We start from the raw sequence: 15245 nt of genomic DNA, 5'->3' as shown, positions 1-15245 counted from the left end.
AAGTTTTCTATAATTTTCAATATCTTTGTTTGCAACAGCAGAAAACTACCTCCAGCATCAGGACTCCCCAGAAGGCCCAGGGATATGCACCTAGTGAAACCACGGAAGCAATGGCTGAGGTTAGCTGGCTTCATTCAGACGGACCTACACCACAACATTCTGCAAGAAGCACGAGGAGGATGCCGTTTTCAAAGTGAACATTGTTTAATCTCGTTGCCCTAACAGCACAAAAGCACTGCCCAAGAACCACACCTGAGGTGCTTGAACACAAGCATGGATGAGAAGCCGGCGCTTCCCATGGTACAGCACCAGAAATGCAGACCTAGCCAAGGCCACCACGGCCCAAATCCCGCTTTTTTTCAGACTCCCTACCAATAGATGTGCCCAATATACCAAGTCTTCAGTATATCAGGGCCCGTGATACCAGCATACTGGCAATAAACCAAAATACCTAGGACCTCAGGGAAGACTTTTAAGGAGCAAAAACCACCACCACCACAAAAGAAAAAGTAAAAAACTGAACTCCCCCCCACTATTCAGCTAACAGTTTTCATAACTGCCAGTATTAGAAGGCTGCCCCTGTAAAAAAATAAAAAAAATAAGTGATTCATCTTACACTTGATTCCTTAGTGAGGTCGTAATTCTGCATTTTTATATCAGTTATCTGTTGCAGTGCAACACTGCAGTGACTTGCCTTACAGTAAATATACTTCAGTGCACAGAAAGTCACTGTCCGAGCAAGTAGGACAGTGGCAAAAATCCAGAGCCCCACCACAAACAAATGACCTCAGGATAAAACCTCCAGGACAATTTTAGCTAACAGCAAAAGCATTTTTAGGAGAGAATGTTTCTGTTACAGATCCAACATAGTTGCTTTCCAAGTGGTATTTAATTAGTCAAGCCAGAACATTTTACACCTGTTGCTTTTAAACTCTCCCCTTCCCCCCCAACTGATTCTTCTCTCATACCTGCCTCTTGACCTGCATCTTCTCCCTTTCCCTGGGCAGGTAAATGTATATTTCGTTATTGACTAAGCAGTGTCCATCAACAACACTTTACTAAATGAGTACATTAATGCTTCCCCAAAGAGTCACCGAATCTTTGTAACCTAACTCCTAAAAATACAGTCCTGTACTCAATGGGTTATATGAACACAAAAGATCCACTGTTTTACTATTAAAATGAAATCAAACAAAAACCACACCCTAGATGTACTTAAAAGGGTACAGAAGTTATGCAGTTGTAATTTTAAGTCATTATGGTGTAGATACGTATTTCTGTCTACTAAATAACAGTGATATAAAAAAGCGACATACAAAAATAGCATCCTGTCAAAAACATGCATGAAGTGATCTGAAGAACCAGGACCACCTGAGCTGACAGAAGTAGCCCACCACCTGTTTGATTTCCCACTCCATCTTCACGAGCGGGAAAAAAAGACTTGGAGGAGGGGATACAAAGCAAAATTCACATGCACTAGGCAACGCAGGACATGTTGTGAGGGTGGACAGTCTAATGCTTCTTGTTGTACTAGTTTGTCACATTATCTACAAGAAGAAATGAACCTTTCCAGCCACAATTGAAATAACACTCCAAACATGACCACCGTTACTGATCACGTTTATGTTCATTAACAGCTGGTTTTGCCATCGCCAACGTAATTATAGCATGTAGCCATGATACACGGAACTTTGTTCTCCAAAGTTATTACTAGTATGCAATACACATTAAGCAGCTTGTGAAATACAGAAATACAACATTGAAACTTACAGTATTTGACAAAATCCTTCTGAAAATCTTTCCTAGAATTGACAAAGGCTCTTCCTCTCTCAGTTCCAACTACAAACACGTCTGTTTCATATACAGCAATACAGGCAACTTCTGCCTTGGACTTGGCAAGTTCTTTACACTATAAAAAGAAAAACAAGAAGCTTGTATTACCATCGTTAAGAGTACAGTTAATAGAAATGTATGTGGTATCATATAAAACAGTTACTACTTCTGCTGCCAGCATCCACCCTTCCAAAGGTACTGCGAGCAACGTAGCATCAGCCATTAGCAAAGGATAATTTATATATCTGGGGCGCTTTTCATCAGGAATCTTAAAAGCATTGTAGATGCATTAGTGAAATGAAGGCCTCGTCTAGACTCCGAGATCACACTGTTTTTAATTAAAATGATTTATGACATCAATCCACGTGAAATTATCACTTCCCTGTTAAGATAATCATATTGAGCATCTCACTCCAACTCCCAACTTTCAGCAGAGCGTACAGGGGTTTGGTTCATTCCCAGCATGCCGATCACACGCGTTCTGCTGAGCAAGGCGTGGACTCTGCCTTGCCCTGCCTGCCCTGCTCAGGCTCAGGGCAATTCCTCCGGAGCAGAAACATCGCACCTTCCCTGTGAGCACCTACGTGCGTTCTGCTGGAAGAAACGTCAGGCAAAGGAGTAAGGCAGGAAGCCTGCGGCGCAAGGAGAGAGCAAAGATCTTAAGAAAATTAGTGAGATCATCAAGAAGCGATCACAAAAGGTCAGTTTCTCCTAGGAGCTCAGACAGGAGTTTGCTGCAGCCTATAGACACCAACTGCAGCATGCGGGGGGAAAAGTGACACAAAGCCTTTAGGAATTTAATATACCCATTGGGAAAAAAGGCTGGCAATCAATTATCTTATAACCATCCCATTCAAAGTTTCATTGCTAAAAAGAATTTTTTATCATTTCAGAAAACAATTTTAAAGAACCAAACATTTGACAGTGTCTCAACTTTAATGAAACAAGACAGACAGTTCTACTCACAGCCCTGTTCAACCACACAGTGATTAAATAACTTCTACAAAACAGGTTATATGCCAGCTTTAAAAAAAATGATAACTAATTCCTGAACAAGTTTTGTTGAATTAGCACGGCAGCTGAGGACAAGGCATTAGCCTCAAGACCATTTATTCACTCTATGTTATGGATGACAAAGACCAGAACTCTTGCCTTTCAACCACAGTCTACCTGAGCAATCAACAAATATTTCCCATTCGTTTATTCGACAATTTTTTTTAAAACCACCACCCCAAAACAAGAAACAAGAGATGACTGTTGAAAAGACTGTTAGCATGGCGTTCCATCAGCAAAGAGCCAGACTTACACCTGGTTGCACAGCACACAATAAGGTAAAGATAAAACATTACACCTTCCCTGCTTCCCAGTGGGAAGCAATACGTCGGTGTCATGCTGCACACACCAAGACAGAGTTACGGAGCAGCTGCGTGACTGCTCTACTAACCATTGACTCAAGCGCTGACATGAGGAATGTAACCACCATCCTGTTTTCAGAGGAGCCCTCATTACAGATGGACGATGCTGGTGCAGTAATTTGGGCCATTTTCCTCCTATAAAAGGAAATAAATAAAAAAAACACCTGTTCAGAGACACACAACAGTGCAAGAAAACAAAAACCTCTCTTAAGCAAGCGAAGAAAATAAAAATATTTAAGACCCCCCAACACCCCACCACACACAAGCAACCCAACATACAGGTCAATTATCAGGAAGAAGCGCTTGCTTTTTTGTTCTTTCATGGTTCCTGCCATTCCATCCAAAGCAGGAGGTAAACTTTCCAAAGTTAAAACACTCTGCCACGACTAGACTGCAAGTTGCATGCCTAGAAAGATGCACGTTAACCGATCAGCTGCATTTACATTGATTTTTCCTTCTAAGCATGCCTGCAACTCCAGCAGTCTGGATAAACACAGCAAAACAGACCAGCATTAACATTCAGGGGGAAAAAAAATAGAAAATCATAGATCTGACATAAATATAAGAGCAATCCTTCCTGTAATTATATTATTTTTCATTTATTTTTAATTATATAAGAATTATATAATAATTATCACAAACTAGCTCAAAACCAGCCACCGCCACCCTGCCCTAAACCCACAGCCTCAGACACTACAGCATCAGTAACCACAACGTGACGGGTTTATTCTCCTATTTTTCAGTTGTAGGAGTAACACCAAAGCTAAATAGTCCCAATTAAGGTGCTAAAATTAAAAACTGTATTTCAGCAGTGACACAAGATTTAAACCTATTTTCCGTATGTCATTCAGGACACTTTCAACTTAAGACGTAACTAATAATCTTATTTTATATATATAATATATAAAAAATAAAGGGATTTTTTTTTATGCTTCTGCTGGCAGAGCTGTCCAGACAAGAATGAATATCTTGAGACCCAAGTTCCAGCAGCTGCTAAGAGCGCATTTTTCTATCTGAGTGTTGCAACCTGTTACGTTTACACGTATCTAAAGCAATAACCTGTCTGGAGGAGGAGAGAACCAACCAGTAGAGACTGGAGGAGGAGAGAACCAACCAGTAGAGATGTCACTGTTACCACTCCACACACAAGTCTTGGGGAAAAAAAAAAAATCACCTCAAAAGTCAAGACAGCTCAGCTAAACGAGACATTTCGCAATGGCTCGATGGGACAGCTTGCTGCTCCTGTAGAACCTGGGCACATGACGTGGCTCCAGTTTTCCAAGGTGATGGGTATCCTCTTGGATGTGCTGACAAGTCAGGGCAGCTGCCTGCGATCATATGTGCCTACACTACAAAAAAATGGCACTGCGTTGTTCTTCTGGTGGATCTACAGCACTTCAGGTAACAAATGGGGGGGGGGGGGGGGGGGGGGGGGAAGCAGCTAGGATCACTGCAAGCTCACAATGGACATTCAGCAGCCTTCTGGCTCTCCAGGCACAAGGCCAGCGAGGTTAAAACAGTTTTTCAACTGCGTTCTGGATGCACCAGCAGCAGCACGGCCAGCAGCTGTTTGGGGATGCTGCGATGAGAGGCTGGAAGAGCAGCACCTGCGACACGGAGGAGCATGCGAACAGGTCCAGCACCTGGGAAAGGAGCTAAACATCAGGAGTGACTATAAAGGGCTAACTGCTGAATAACAGCGATTCCTTCAGTGAACTAAGGGAGGGTCAGCTGTGGATGGGGAGGCAGAGGCTGATGGGGTTAACCTCCAGAGGAAGAGGGGCATCTTGCTTACGGGTTGTGGAATACAGCAGGAAAATGGAGAAGGGGGGGGTTGACCTTGGCTGGATGCCCGGTGCCCACCAAGCTGCTCCATCACTCCTCTCCTCAGCAGAATGGGGTGGGAATAAGATGGAAAACAAACCTTTTGGGTCAAGATAAAGGCGGTTTAATGAAGCAATAGCAAAAGTCATGTGTGCAAAAAAGCAAAGGAACACAGAAGATGTTATTCTCTACTTCCCATCAGCAGCGATGTTTGACCACTTCCTGGGAAGCAGGGCTCCAGCGTGCGGAGCAGATGCTCCAGAAGGCAAATGTCATAAGTAACAAATGCCCCGCTTCCTCCTCCTTTCTCTTAGCTTTTATATCTGAGCAGACGTTATATGGTATGGAATATCCCGTTGGTCGCTTTGGCTCAGCTGTCCTGGCTGTGCCCCCTCCCAAGACCTTGCCCACCCCCAGCCTACTGGTGTGGGGGGAGGCTGGAGAGGCAGCCTGGATGCTGTGCGAGCGCTGCTCAGTGGGAGCCGAAGCCCTGGTGTGTTACCACCATCTTTCCAACCACCGAGACAAGCACAGCCCTGTGAGGGCTGCTGCGGGGCTCAGCCAGCCCCAGTGCAGGAGATTATGATGAGATGTAAATAAATCAGTCTTCACTGAGCCACGATGTCTTGAAATGCAGTAAGAGTTCTCAAGCTCATCTTTGGAACTCCTTTAGATTTGGGATGCTGACAGTGATTTTAAACATGATAGCTTTTAGACTTTTTAAAATGGTATCTTAACAATCCGATATTAAAGATGAAATAGAACATAACTACACATTTCCCCTCTCTTCCCGGTCTCTGCTCACTGTCTGATGCAGTTGTTCTGCACCAGTTCAACACCTTCCAAGGCAGCAGTGGCACAAACATAGGCACCGACCCCATGCTAGGTGAAAAATCATGCTGTATAAAAACAAGAGTGAATTTATTTTCTATTTTGCAGAAGTACCTGGGTCCTGAAAGCAAAGGAAATCCCAGCCATCATTTGAAGGCTGTGGATGCACAAGCACATCAGAGAAGCACCAGCTCAGGCAGTCTTCCCCCATGCAGAATTGTTCCTGTCCCTGGCAGGTGGTTCCTGACCCACAGGCACACAGTGAATCCAGTCAGGGAGCTTCTCCTCCCCATTCCCTGGACAAGTGCCCCACTGGGCCCGGTCCCAGTTTGGTTCAGTGCACAGCCCAGCAGACAGCCGTCCTGGCTCCGTGGTGAGGACAGCACACCCCAAGTGACCTTGCTGCTGCACATCAAGCCACAGCCTCCGTATCTCAGAATCACACTTGGATCAGGAGCTGGGTTGGGTTATCATGGGTCTACTTTTTTAACAACATTGGAAAGAGTCTTTCCAAACTGTAAAGTCATAATATCTTGTATTTTCAGGATACCCATTCTTTAACCAGTTTGTGTAGTGCCACTTCAGTGCTTCACGTAGATTCTAGAGACACCCTGCTGCACCATGGCAGCACCAAGAGTACTTCTTCCTACCCACTTGACACCAAGTCACACGTGGGGGATTTCTCCCCCCTCCCTGCCATTTTCCCAGTTTCTCCCTTTCCGACAACAGTTTTCTCCACTATCCTTACCCATCCCACTGGGACAGTGTTTATTATTAGGAAGAGTAGGGTATGGTTCAGCAGATCCCATGAACCTGGCTGCTTTTCCAGCCCGTAGGAAGTGCGTGACCCCGCCACTGTCCAACGTAAATCCCCAGTGCAAAGCCTTGGAAAGTGTAACGCCTTACCCATTACCAACCTGCTACACAAGGACAATTTAAAAACCATCCTCTGAACAATTATAAGCCGGCTGCCAGAATATCACTTATGATGTATCTATTAATCTTAATCACATATTGCTAAAAAAGAACTTCCAGATCAGTTAATATTAGTTATAATTACCTATAAATCCTTCAGCTTAACTGTGCCAAGATGAGCCTTTGCCTAAGGCTTGTAGCAACGAACAAAGCTCAGCAAAATACACAGGCAGAGTACTGAGGATGCAGCATTTAGCCATCCCTGCTGTAGTTTAACCCCAGCCGGCAGCTCAGCCCCACACAGCCGCTTGCCCACCCCCCAAAGTGGGATGGGGGAAAGAATCAGGAGGGCGTAAAGTCAAAAAACCTGTGGACTGAGATAGAGAAGAAAAGCCGTGCTCACAGGCAAAGCAAACCACGGAATTCATTCACCACGTCCCATGGGCAGGCAGGTGCGCAGCCATCTCCAGGAGAGCAGGGCTCCATCACCTGTAACGGTGACTTGGGAAGAGAAATGCCATCGCGCCCAACATCCCCCTCCTTCCTCCTGCTTCCCCCAGCTTTATATGCCGAGCATGACGCCATATGGTGTGGGATAACCCCTGGGTCAGTCGGGGTCAGCTGTCCCGGCCATGTCCCCTCCCAGCTCCTGGTGGCCCCCAGCCGGCTCGCTGGTGGGGTGGGGTGAGGAGCAGAAGGGCCCCCACACTGTGCAGGCGCTGCTCAGCAATAATGAAAACATCCCTGCGTTATCAACGCTGCTGCCAGCACAAATCCCAAACACAGCCCCATACTGGCTACTGTGATGAAAATTAACTCCATCCCAGCCAAAACCAGTGTACTGCGTCATGAGAAGGTCACCTTCATACAGAGCTAAAAATCCCCCTGGATGTTCCTTTCACAAGGAGAAAAACAAAGACCAAAACTAGCAGCTTTTCAGGATGCCAAATCAAACCAACATGTATCTTACTCCACATGTTTCTGGCTGGCTTCTACTTTGAAGAACCTAAAAATAGAAACACTGAAGGCAAGAGAGAACAAAACAAGACACAGTTCCTTTCCATCCTCCCTTTACTCACCGAGGGGCAGACCCACCAGCCTTGGTAAACCCAACAGGAACAGATACGCTCCCTAGGACTTGCTTGTTAGACACACAAAAAGCAAAAGTAAGAAAATAATTAAGCTTGATGAAAAAAGACAGGTACCGAAGCACAGAAAGAACCCATATGGAAAATTAGGGGGTAAATAAAAATGAAGGAATATGCATTTCTGCATAGTCTTAATAAGCAATATCACACATTTTTACCTTTTTACCAGATGTAAAGCAAGTGGGTATTCCCAAAATAGGACATCTATTCATTGTCTGCTCTCCGGACGGAATTCTCTCCAGAAAAGCAGCTGTGAATGCCAAAGCATACTTCTCTCCACTAACCCCTCACCAAGCGTAACAAACACTAAAACAAATCTTGCCACGCTGATAGAAAAGAACGTTCCTGCAGTACAGCTGGACACGAATTTGCGTGAGCCCATCCTTACACGCCACTGAAGATGTGCTGCTCCCTATGGGACAGAAGTCCAGCTCCTGCTCGATGCCCACGGGCCACTTCTGTTACCTGGGGAAAACCAGTTATTCTAGCGGAGGAAAAAAGCACGCGTTTCATTATGAAGCTGGAACAAGAAGAAACCTAAGAAAATATATCATTAAAAAAAAAAAAAAAATCTCATGAAGCCAGACTGCTTCTTGGCTGTTGCAGCTTTCACCCCTTGGCTTCTCTGCCTTCTGAGCCAAGGCACAATTTCAGCATATTTAACTCTGCCCCAATATTGGCCTTCTGACAAAGGGCAGAAGCTGGTTCCTTCCAAACTGTCCAGATTAATACTCACAAGCTGTTAAGTGCAAATGAATCTTTTTAAACAGATCTTGGTTAAAAAATCTGTCATCATCTTCTTCCTACAATTTAGTTCAGCGATCCCACGCTTCAGAGGAAATGAAGTCTGACGGTCCTCAGCTAAGGCAGCACAGAAACTCTGTTGGGATGCAAACCTACCACTGCCGGCATTCCTGATTTTCTGTAACCCATCCACCCTAGCCACGGTGCACACAGGGTTAGGAGACTGCCACCTGCATCCTCCAGTGTTCGTTCGCAGCTGACATACGCCATCCCGTTATTCCTTGTTAAGACATGTCACTGATCATCTTAAAATTATACAAATAACTCTATAAGCAACAATTTTCTGCTCCTTCCAGCCACTAGACTGCTCACACGTAGCCGAAACACAAGAAGCTTAAGAGCAAGGGTGCTCCGGCTGCGCGGCATCCCTACCTTCAGATACACACAACGATTTTTGGAAAGGAAATATTTTCAACAGCCACAACCCAAGAGAAACAGAAGCAAAGGATCCGGGAGCGCCTTCACAAAAGCATTGCCGGTTCTTCACCATCTGCATCTGGCACGTGTAGATTATGAATCAAATTGGATGAGCAACATCCCCGTTAGCTCTGTGAAGGACCAGGCTGCCGTGAACCACACGGAGTGCCGCAGTGCCGTCCCACACCAGGCAGGAGCAGCTCCAGACAGTCCCAGCCAGCTCAACCCAAAGCGAAGAGGCAGAGGCAGGTCTGGCAGCGCTTCACTCTGCTCACAGCCTACACCGCAAACGAGAAGGCAAAGCTTCCCAGCATCAGGAACAGGAAGGAGAGACAACACGGAGCTACCGGAGGGCATTTAGTCAACCCAAACCCATCGGGGTTTCTCTCTTCTGGTTTACTGCCAGCTCCTCCAGACAGGAGGTGGCTCCCTTGGAGGTACACAGCTGGGCACATCTGCCAGAGCCATGTCACGTACACAGGCATGTCAGCCCCTAGCCGAGACTGAACCCAGGCTACTAACCCCCTGCTAAAAATGAATAAAAGTGACTCTCAAGGACAGCAGAGCAGCCCTGAAGAAGCCTCGTAAGGTCCCGGGGAGGCTCTGCCCCTCTCCCCCCACACATACTCCCTGAAGCACCCCTGCTGTCTTCCATGCCAGCCTCAGCCACAGCAGCAGGGTGGCCGACTCCAGAAAAGCATGCAGCACCATTAAAGTCAACCTTCATTTTCCTTTGCTCACTAAAAAACCTGTTTATCTCCCCAACCTCGAGCTGCAGCACCTTCTAGCCCCAGCCACCAGGAACAGAGGGGTGGCACTCGCTGGTTTCATACCCTGGTGAGCACACCCGTGCCGTTCATCCCTGGCACCACCACGGTGCAGCACAGTGGCCATGGCACACGGCAGCTGGGACTTTCACTGCCACCATGTCAATCCCACTCCCATCACAGGGATTTAACTGGCAGCAGCAGAATCAACAAGACTCAGTACGGAATGTTTGGCTTACCCCAACAAACCCCACCAGTAGAGCACCACATCCCTCTCTAATTAACAGAATTTGCAAAATCACGCCACTCGGAAATACCATCTCGCTGGAAATCAACACGCCGCCCCACACCCCCACTGCAGTGCTCACCGATTTAAGCTTGCCTTCCCCCCCCGCCCCTCCCAGGGCAGCTGAGCAGGTCTGCGACCACAGGCAGTCGGGGAGGAGAAGGGCACTAACGAACCAAGGTCGGAGGGAACACGGGGTGCCCAGTGCACCCAGCACACCCAGCCAGCACAGCCACTCCAAACCAGCAGCGTCTTGCTGCGGGCAGGGGGAAGCATGGTTCATGACACAGCTGTGAGACCCCCCCTTCACAACCAGCAATAATTAATCCCCATTTTTCTAGGTACTTTTATGATACTCAGCACTGCATGATGACTTAAGTCAGCCTAGATGGCAACTACCTCCACTGCTTCTAAGAACCATTAAGAAAGTAAACCAAGATTCCAGCGACTTATTTTAAAAGCACCTCTGATTCCTCTCATTCCACATTCCACGTAATGTTTGCAAAGGGATATTTAAATCTGATTTTCACCATTTCTAAAGATTCCTATAGACCACAAAATCTTAGATAAAACGAAAATGTGGTATCTATATACCTCACAAGGCAACTATATAAAAGCGAACGTAATTAAGAAACCATCAGTGTAAAAGTCCCTTTCTGTACTCAAGACAGACCTGGGGAACAACTCACTTAGCTTTTGAGTACACAGCATCCTCCTGCAGCACGTAGGCATTCGTAAATTATGGTGAAATCATGTAAACAAAATTAAATATTAATCACAGCAGTCCTGACCACCTGATAACTTCTGTCTTTACCAGCATAATTATATTTACTTAGTCAACATGATCGTCGAATAACAATGACTTTAGTTCTGTGTGTCCATCAACACTTACTCATAATATTTGAGAAGTGAATTAGTCTAAACTCTTTTGGTATTTATTTAATTATAAGAAAATTGGTGCCGGCGCCTTTTCCAGAGCGACAAATTGATGTCCTCCCTAGCACGAGCTGCTCCTTTGGATTTCCGTGCCATACCGCTAGAGTCACAGGAAACACAAGGGCAAACAAAACAGTTCCGCTGGCATCCCCACAGGGAGCTAAAGTCACACTAGGTACCCCTCTGTGGTTTAACACCTTGGAAAAAATTAAAAAAATAAATTGATGGGGTGATTATATTTTTTGTTAGGTGGTACTCGAGGCGCATCCCTTTGCTGCCCAGCACCAGCATCTCGTGGCACTGATTGCCCCATCACTCCTCAGCAGCACCCGGCCCTTCGCTTAGTCACCTCCTTCCCTCCGCGTTTTCCTCCCTTTAGTCCCATTATAGTAATTAATTTAGTCTTTAACCAAACGGGCCAGCACACCCATTTCCACAGCACTGGGTACAGGTGTTCCTCCTGGGATTGAAGCGTTTATGCCCATCCCATCAGAAGTCACTCTCCTCCCAGGATCGGAGCCCAGAGATAAAAGCTAATTCCACCAGCAAGCGTTTGGGAACGTGTCATTTTTTGTTGGAAAACTGACAAATTCATCGGTTTTCCAAAAGAAGACCAGTTTCAGCCAAACTCCTGGGAAAAAATTCCCATGCCCTGATGGACAAGGGACCCCGGCAGCCTCTCACCGGGCTGTACAATGGACAACCCTTCATGCCATCTGGTCTACCTCATGCATTTAAAAGAAAAAAAATATATTCAAATGTTAAGAAAAAAATATTCTAAATTCCACCCTAAACTGCTCTAAACGTTAAGAAAAAAACCACTCTAAAATCCACTAAAGATTAAGACAAAAAAAATATTAAAATCTAAACTCTTCTAAAAGTTAACAAAAAAACATAAAAAAAACTATCCTCCCCTAAACGTTAAGGTAAAAAAATTAAAAACCTCTAAATGCCTCTAAATGTTAAGCAAAAAACCTCATTAACTCCTCTAGATGTTAAGAAAAAAATAAGAAAAATGTAAACTCCTCAAAATAAAAAAATAAAATGAATCCAAAACCCTCTAAATGTTAAGAAAAAAATATCTAAACTCCTATGGATGTTCATAAATTTAAAAAAAAAAATCTAAACTCCTTTGAACGTTAAGAAATATAAAAGAACCTAAACTCCTCTGAATACTAAGGAAAAATTAAAGAAAATTTAAAAACCTCCAAATATCAATAAAAAAATCCAAACTCCTTCAAATATTAAGAAAAAAAATTAAAATACTAAACTCTACTAAATGTTAAGAAAAAAAATATCTAAATGCCTCTAAACGTTAAGAAAAAGAAATACAAAACTGGAAGAGGCTGCGCTGGGACCCGCCGGTGCTGGGACCCGCCGGTGCCGCCCCCCGCTCCGTGCAGCGGCGCGGCCCACGCGGGCCGCGGCCGGGAGGGGGCGGCCCCACCGCAGCTCCTTTGCATATCCCGCCCCGCCCCCTTCCCGCCTGCGCCCAATCGCCGCCGCCCCTCACAGGGCTCCGGCACGTGCGCGCCGCCCCGCCGACCAATGGGAGGCGGGGGCACGGTGGCAGCGCCCACCCCCCCACACCCCCCCCCCCCGGTGGCCGGGGTCCCGGGGGAGGGGGCGGTGAAGGGCGCGGGGCCCCGCCCCCCCGGCGCCGAGCCCCCCTCGCCCCCGGCCCGGGCGGGAGCGGCGCGACCGGCCACCCCGCTACCCCGCGGCTGCGGCCCCGCCGCCCCTCACCCCCCGCCGCGGGGCCTCCCCTCGGGGACCGGCGGGGTAACGGTGCCGCCCGTCGCGCCGGCCAGGCCCGCTCCCGCCCTCCCACTCACCCGCCGCCGGGCGCGGGCAGCGCGGTGCCGCTGGCTGCAGGCGACGAGGCGCCGCCGGGCTGCGGGAGAAGGGCCGGGCCGGGGGCGCGTCTCCCCGCGGGCTCGCAGCGGGCACGGCGATAGGCCCGGGCGGCCGCACGGCCCCGCTCTTATCCTCACGGTGTCGGGCAGAGCCCAGCGCCGCTCCGGGGAGGGGAGGGGGCAGGTTTTTTTTGTTCGCGGAGCCGCGGCCGCGCAGGCGCGTCCCTCGCGGGGGCCGCCGGGAGCCGCAGTCCGGCGGCGGCGGCCGGGCCGGGCCGAGGGGAGGGCCCCGGACTGCGGCTCCCGCCGTGCCCCGCGCCGGGAGGGGCGGCCGGCGCCCTGCGCCCCGCGGGGGCCGGGACGGAAGATGGAGGCGCGGGGGGAGCGGCCTCCCGCCGCCCCTGGGCCTGCCGCCCCCCTGCGGCCTGCCCCGGGGAGCGCCGGGCCTCCCGACGTGCGGCGGCCCAGCCTGGCCAGTGGGGCCCGGGGCGGTCCCAGCGCTCCCGAACCCGCGCTGCAGCCCTTGAGCAGAAACCCCTGCCTTTTCCATGTATTTTTTTCCATTTAATAACGAACCTCAGAGCAAAACCATTTCCCCGTTGGTGAAAGTTCGTTTCTTTCTTTGACAAAGGTGCTCCGCGCAACGGATTCCACCGCCGAGGTCTGTTCTGGGTGCAGCCAGGCCCGCATTGCGGCTGGCATCGCTGTTCTCATCCTTTGAACTTGGCTTCAGCACGGTAAATGCGGATAGAAAGTTTTCCGCTCACCAGGAAACGTTGCATTGCAACGTCAGTTCCAACACCAAAAAAGTGCTCTTAAAAATAAACTCTTTCATAAATACCAACATTTTTCTTATAGTGTGTATAGGACTGTTGAGATCTAAATAAAACAGTTAATGGTATTTTCAAACATGAACCATGTCTAGAGTTGGTCAAGAGCAACCATCAAACACCACGATTTCAACTAAATTTCCCTTGTAAAGGAAACAAGCACGCTCAGTTGAAAGCATTCAGCTTTCCCCTCATTGCAATACATAGCAATAAATCAAACTGGAAATTAAAGCTTAGAAGCTGTCTGCTTGGAAAGGGCCCTGCAGGAGATGCGTGGGCCGTTCCCGTACCGTGGCTGTTGGGGCTATGGAGTTTGTGCAAAACAAACACCAATCTGCAAACCCTGACCAGCGTCCCTCAAGCAAACGGCCCAAGTGATTCAAGATGTTGCGGCTCTCAGTGGTTCCCTGCCAGTGTTCAGCTGGATGCAACTTCTCATCATTGTGGGAAAGGGACAGAAGCATCCTGCAGTGGCACAGCAAAAAAGAGAAAAACACCAAAACCAAAAAACCCCACCAAAACACTAAAAAAAACCCCAAAAAAGACACACACACAAAAAAAAGCCACCACCAACTTTCATCACTACCTTAAACTAAACTAGAAGATTTTGCCTTACAGCACTTGGGCGATTCCTTCTGGCAGATCCTGTGTAGGGAAAGGCATCACCTCTGGTGAAGGACTTCAGCACTAGAGACACTGAATCTTTCTAAGCAGCCACAACTCTTTTGTAAATCCACATCAGCTCCTCTTGCTGTTCAGATGGCATTTTTCGCGGAAGGCATCGCTCCTCCATAACTGCATACTGTCATCTTACTGTACCTGACTGCACACGCAGCCCATAGTGGCCATTTCATGCAGATTTCGATGTGCTAAGGACACCCTGTCCAAAAGTTACTCAAGCAAATCCTCCTGGAAGACGGGAGAAGTTTTACCTGCCTAAGAAATGGAAGCTCATTGCCAGGACATCACTTGGAGGCTGTGTCCGGACCCTCGTCCTGCTGGCATGAGCTGTTCCTGGTGGCAGAGGAGATGCCTTTTGGCTACGCAGCATCACCTCATGATTTATTTTGAGGGTCATGTGTGGCAGCTGCTTCCTGCTGGAAGGACTGTGTTGCTGCCACGTGGGTCCTCAGAAGAGTAGAAATTCGGTATTTCTCAGGGACAAGGTTTTGTATGCCTCTCTGCCACCCGACCCAGCCACGTGAGCTATGGAGCTGGATAAAGTTTAGGAGTTAACTGAAGTCAGAGAGTTAAACTTAAGTCATGCTTCATGCAGAATAGTGTTTACCCAGTGTGGCTGCAAGATGAGTAACTGAAAAATTGGTTCCTTAAGGCTTCTAAATCCATCTGAGACATTCGCTGGGTGTTGTAAATCAATGCTCA

General features: G+C 47.7%; 1 protein-coding gene across 6 annotated transcripts in view; it reads right to left on the bottom strand.

Annotated features, from left to right (window-relative positions):
• GTF2I (general transcription factor IIi) overlaps positions 1 to 13232 on the bottom strand; it is a 78704-nt gene extending 65472 nt beyond the window's left edge. For 4 of the 6 annotated variants that reach the window (XR_005102220.1, XM_037375114.1, XM_037375116.1 and 1 more), the window contains exons 1-3: positions 13012 to 13231; positions 3278 to 3383; positions 1771 to 1909 (exon numbers count right to left, since the gene is read on the bottom strand). Coding sequence is in view for 5 of the 6 variants with exons in the window: in XM_037375114.1 (XP_037231011.1) it covers positions 1771 to 1909; positions 3278 to 3376 (238 nt within the window). In the remaining variant the exon portion in view is untranslated. Of the gene's footprint in view, positions 1 to 1770; positions 1910 to 3277; positions 3384 to 13011 lie in introns of all 6 variants that reach the window. The other 2 variants (XM_037375112.1, XM_037375113.1) reach the window with 1 other exon arrangement.
• Positions 13233 to 15245: the final 2013 nt, after the last annotated feature.

Source organism: Falco rusticolus, chromosome 1 (assembly GCF_015220075.1).
Source record: "Falco rusticolus isolate bFalRus1 chromosome 1, bFalRus1.pri, whole genome shotgun sequence".
NCBI lineage: Eukaryota > Metazoa > Chordata > Aves > Falconiformes > Falconidae > Falco > Falco rusticolus.
Note: the sequence above shows the minus strand (reverse complement) of the source record. Positions and strands in the feature narration are given on the sequence as shown.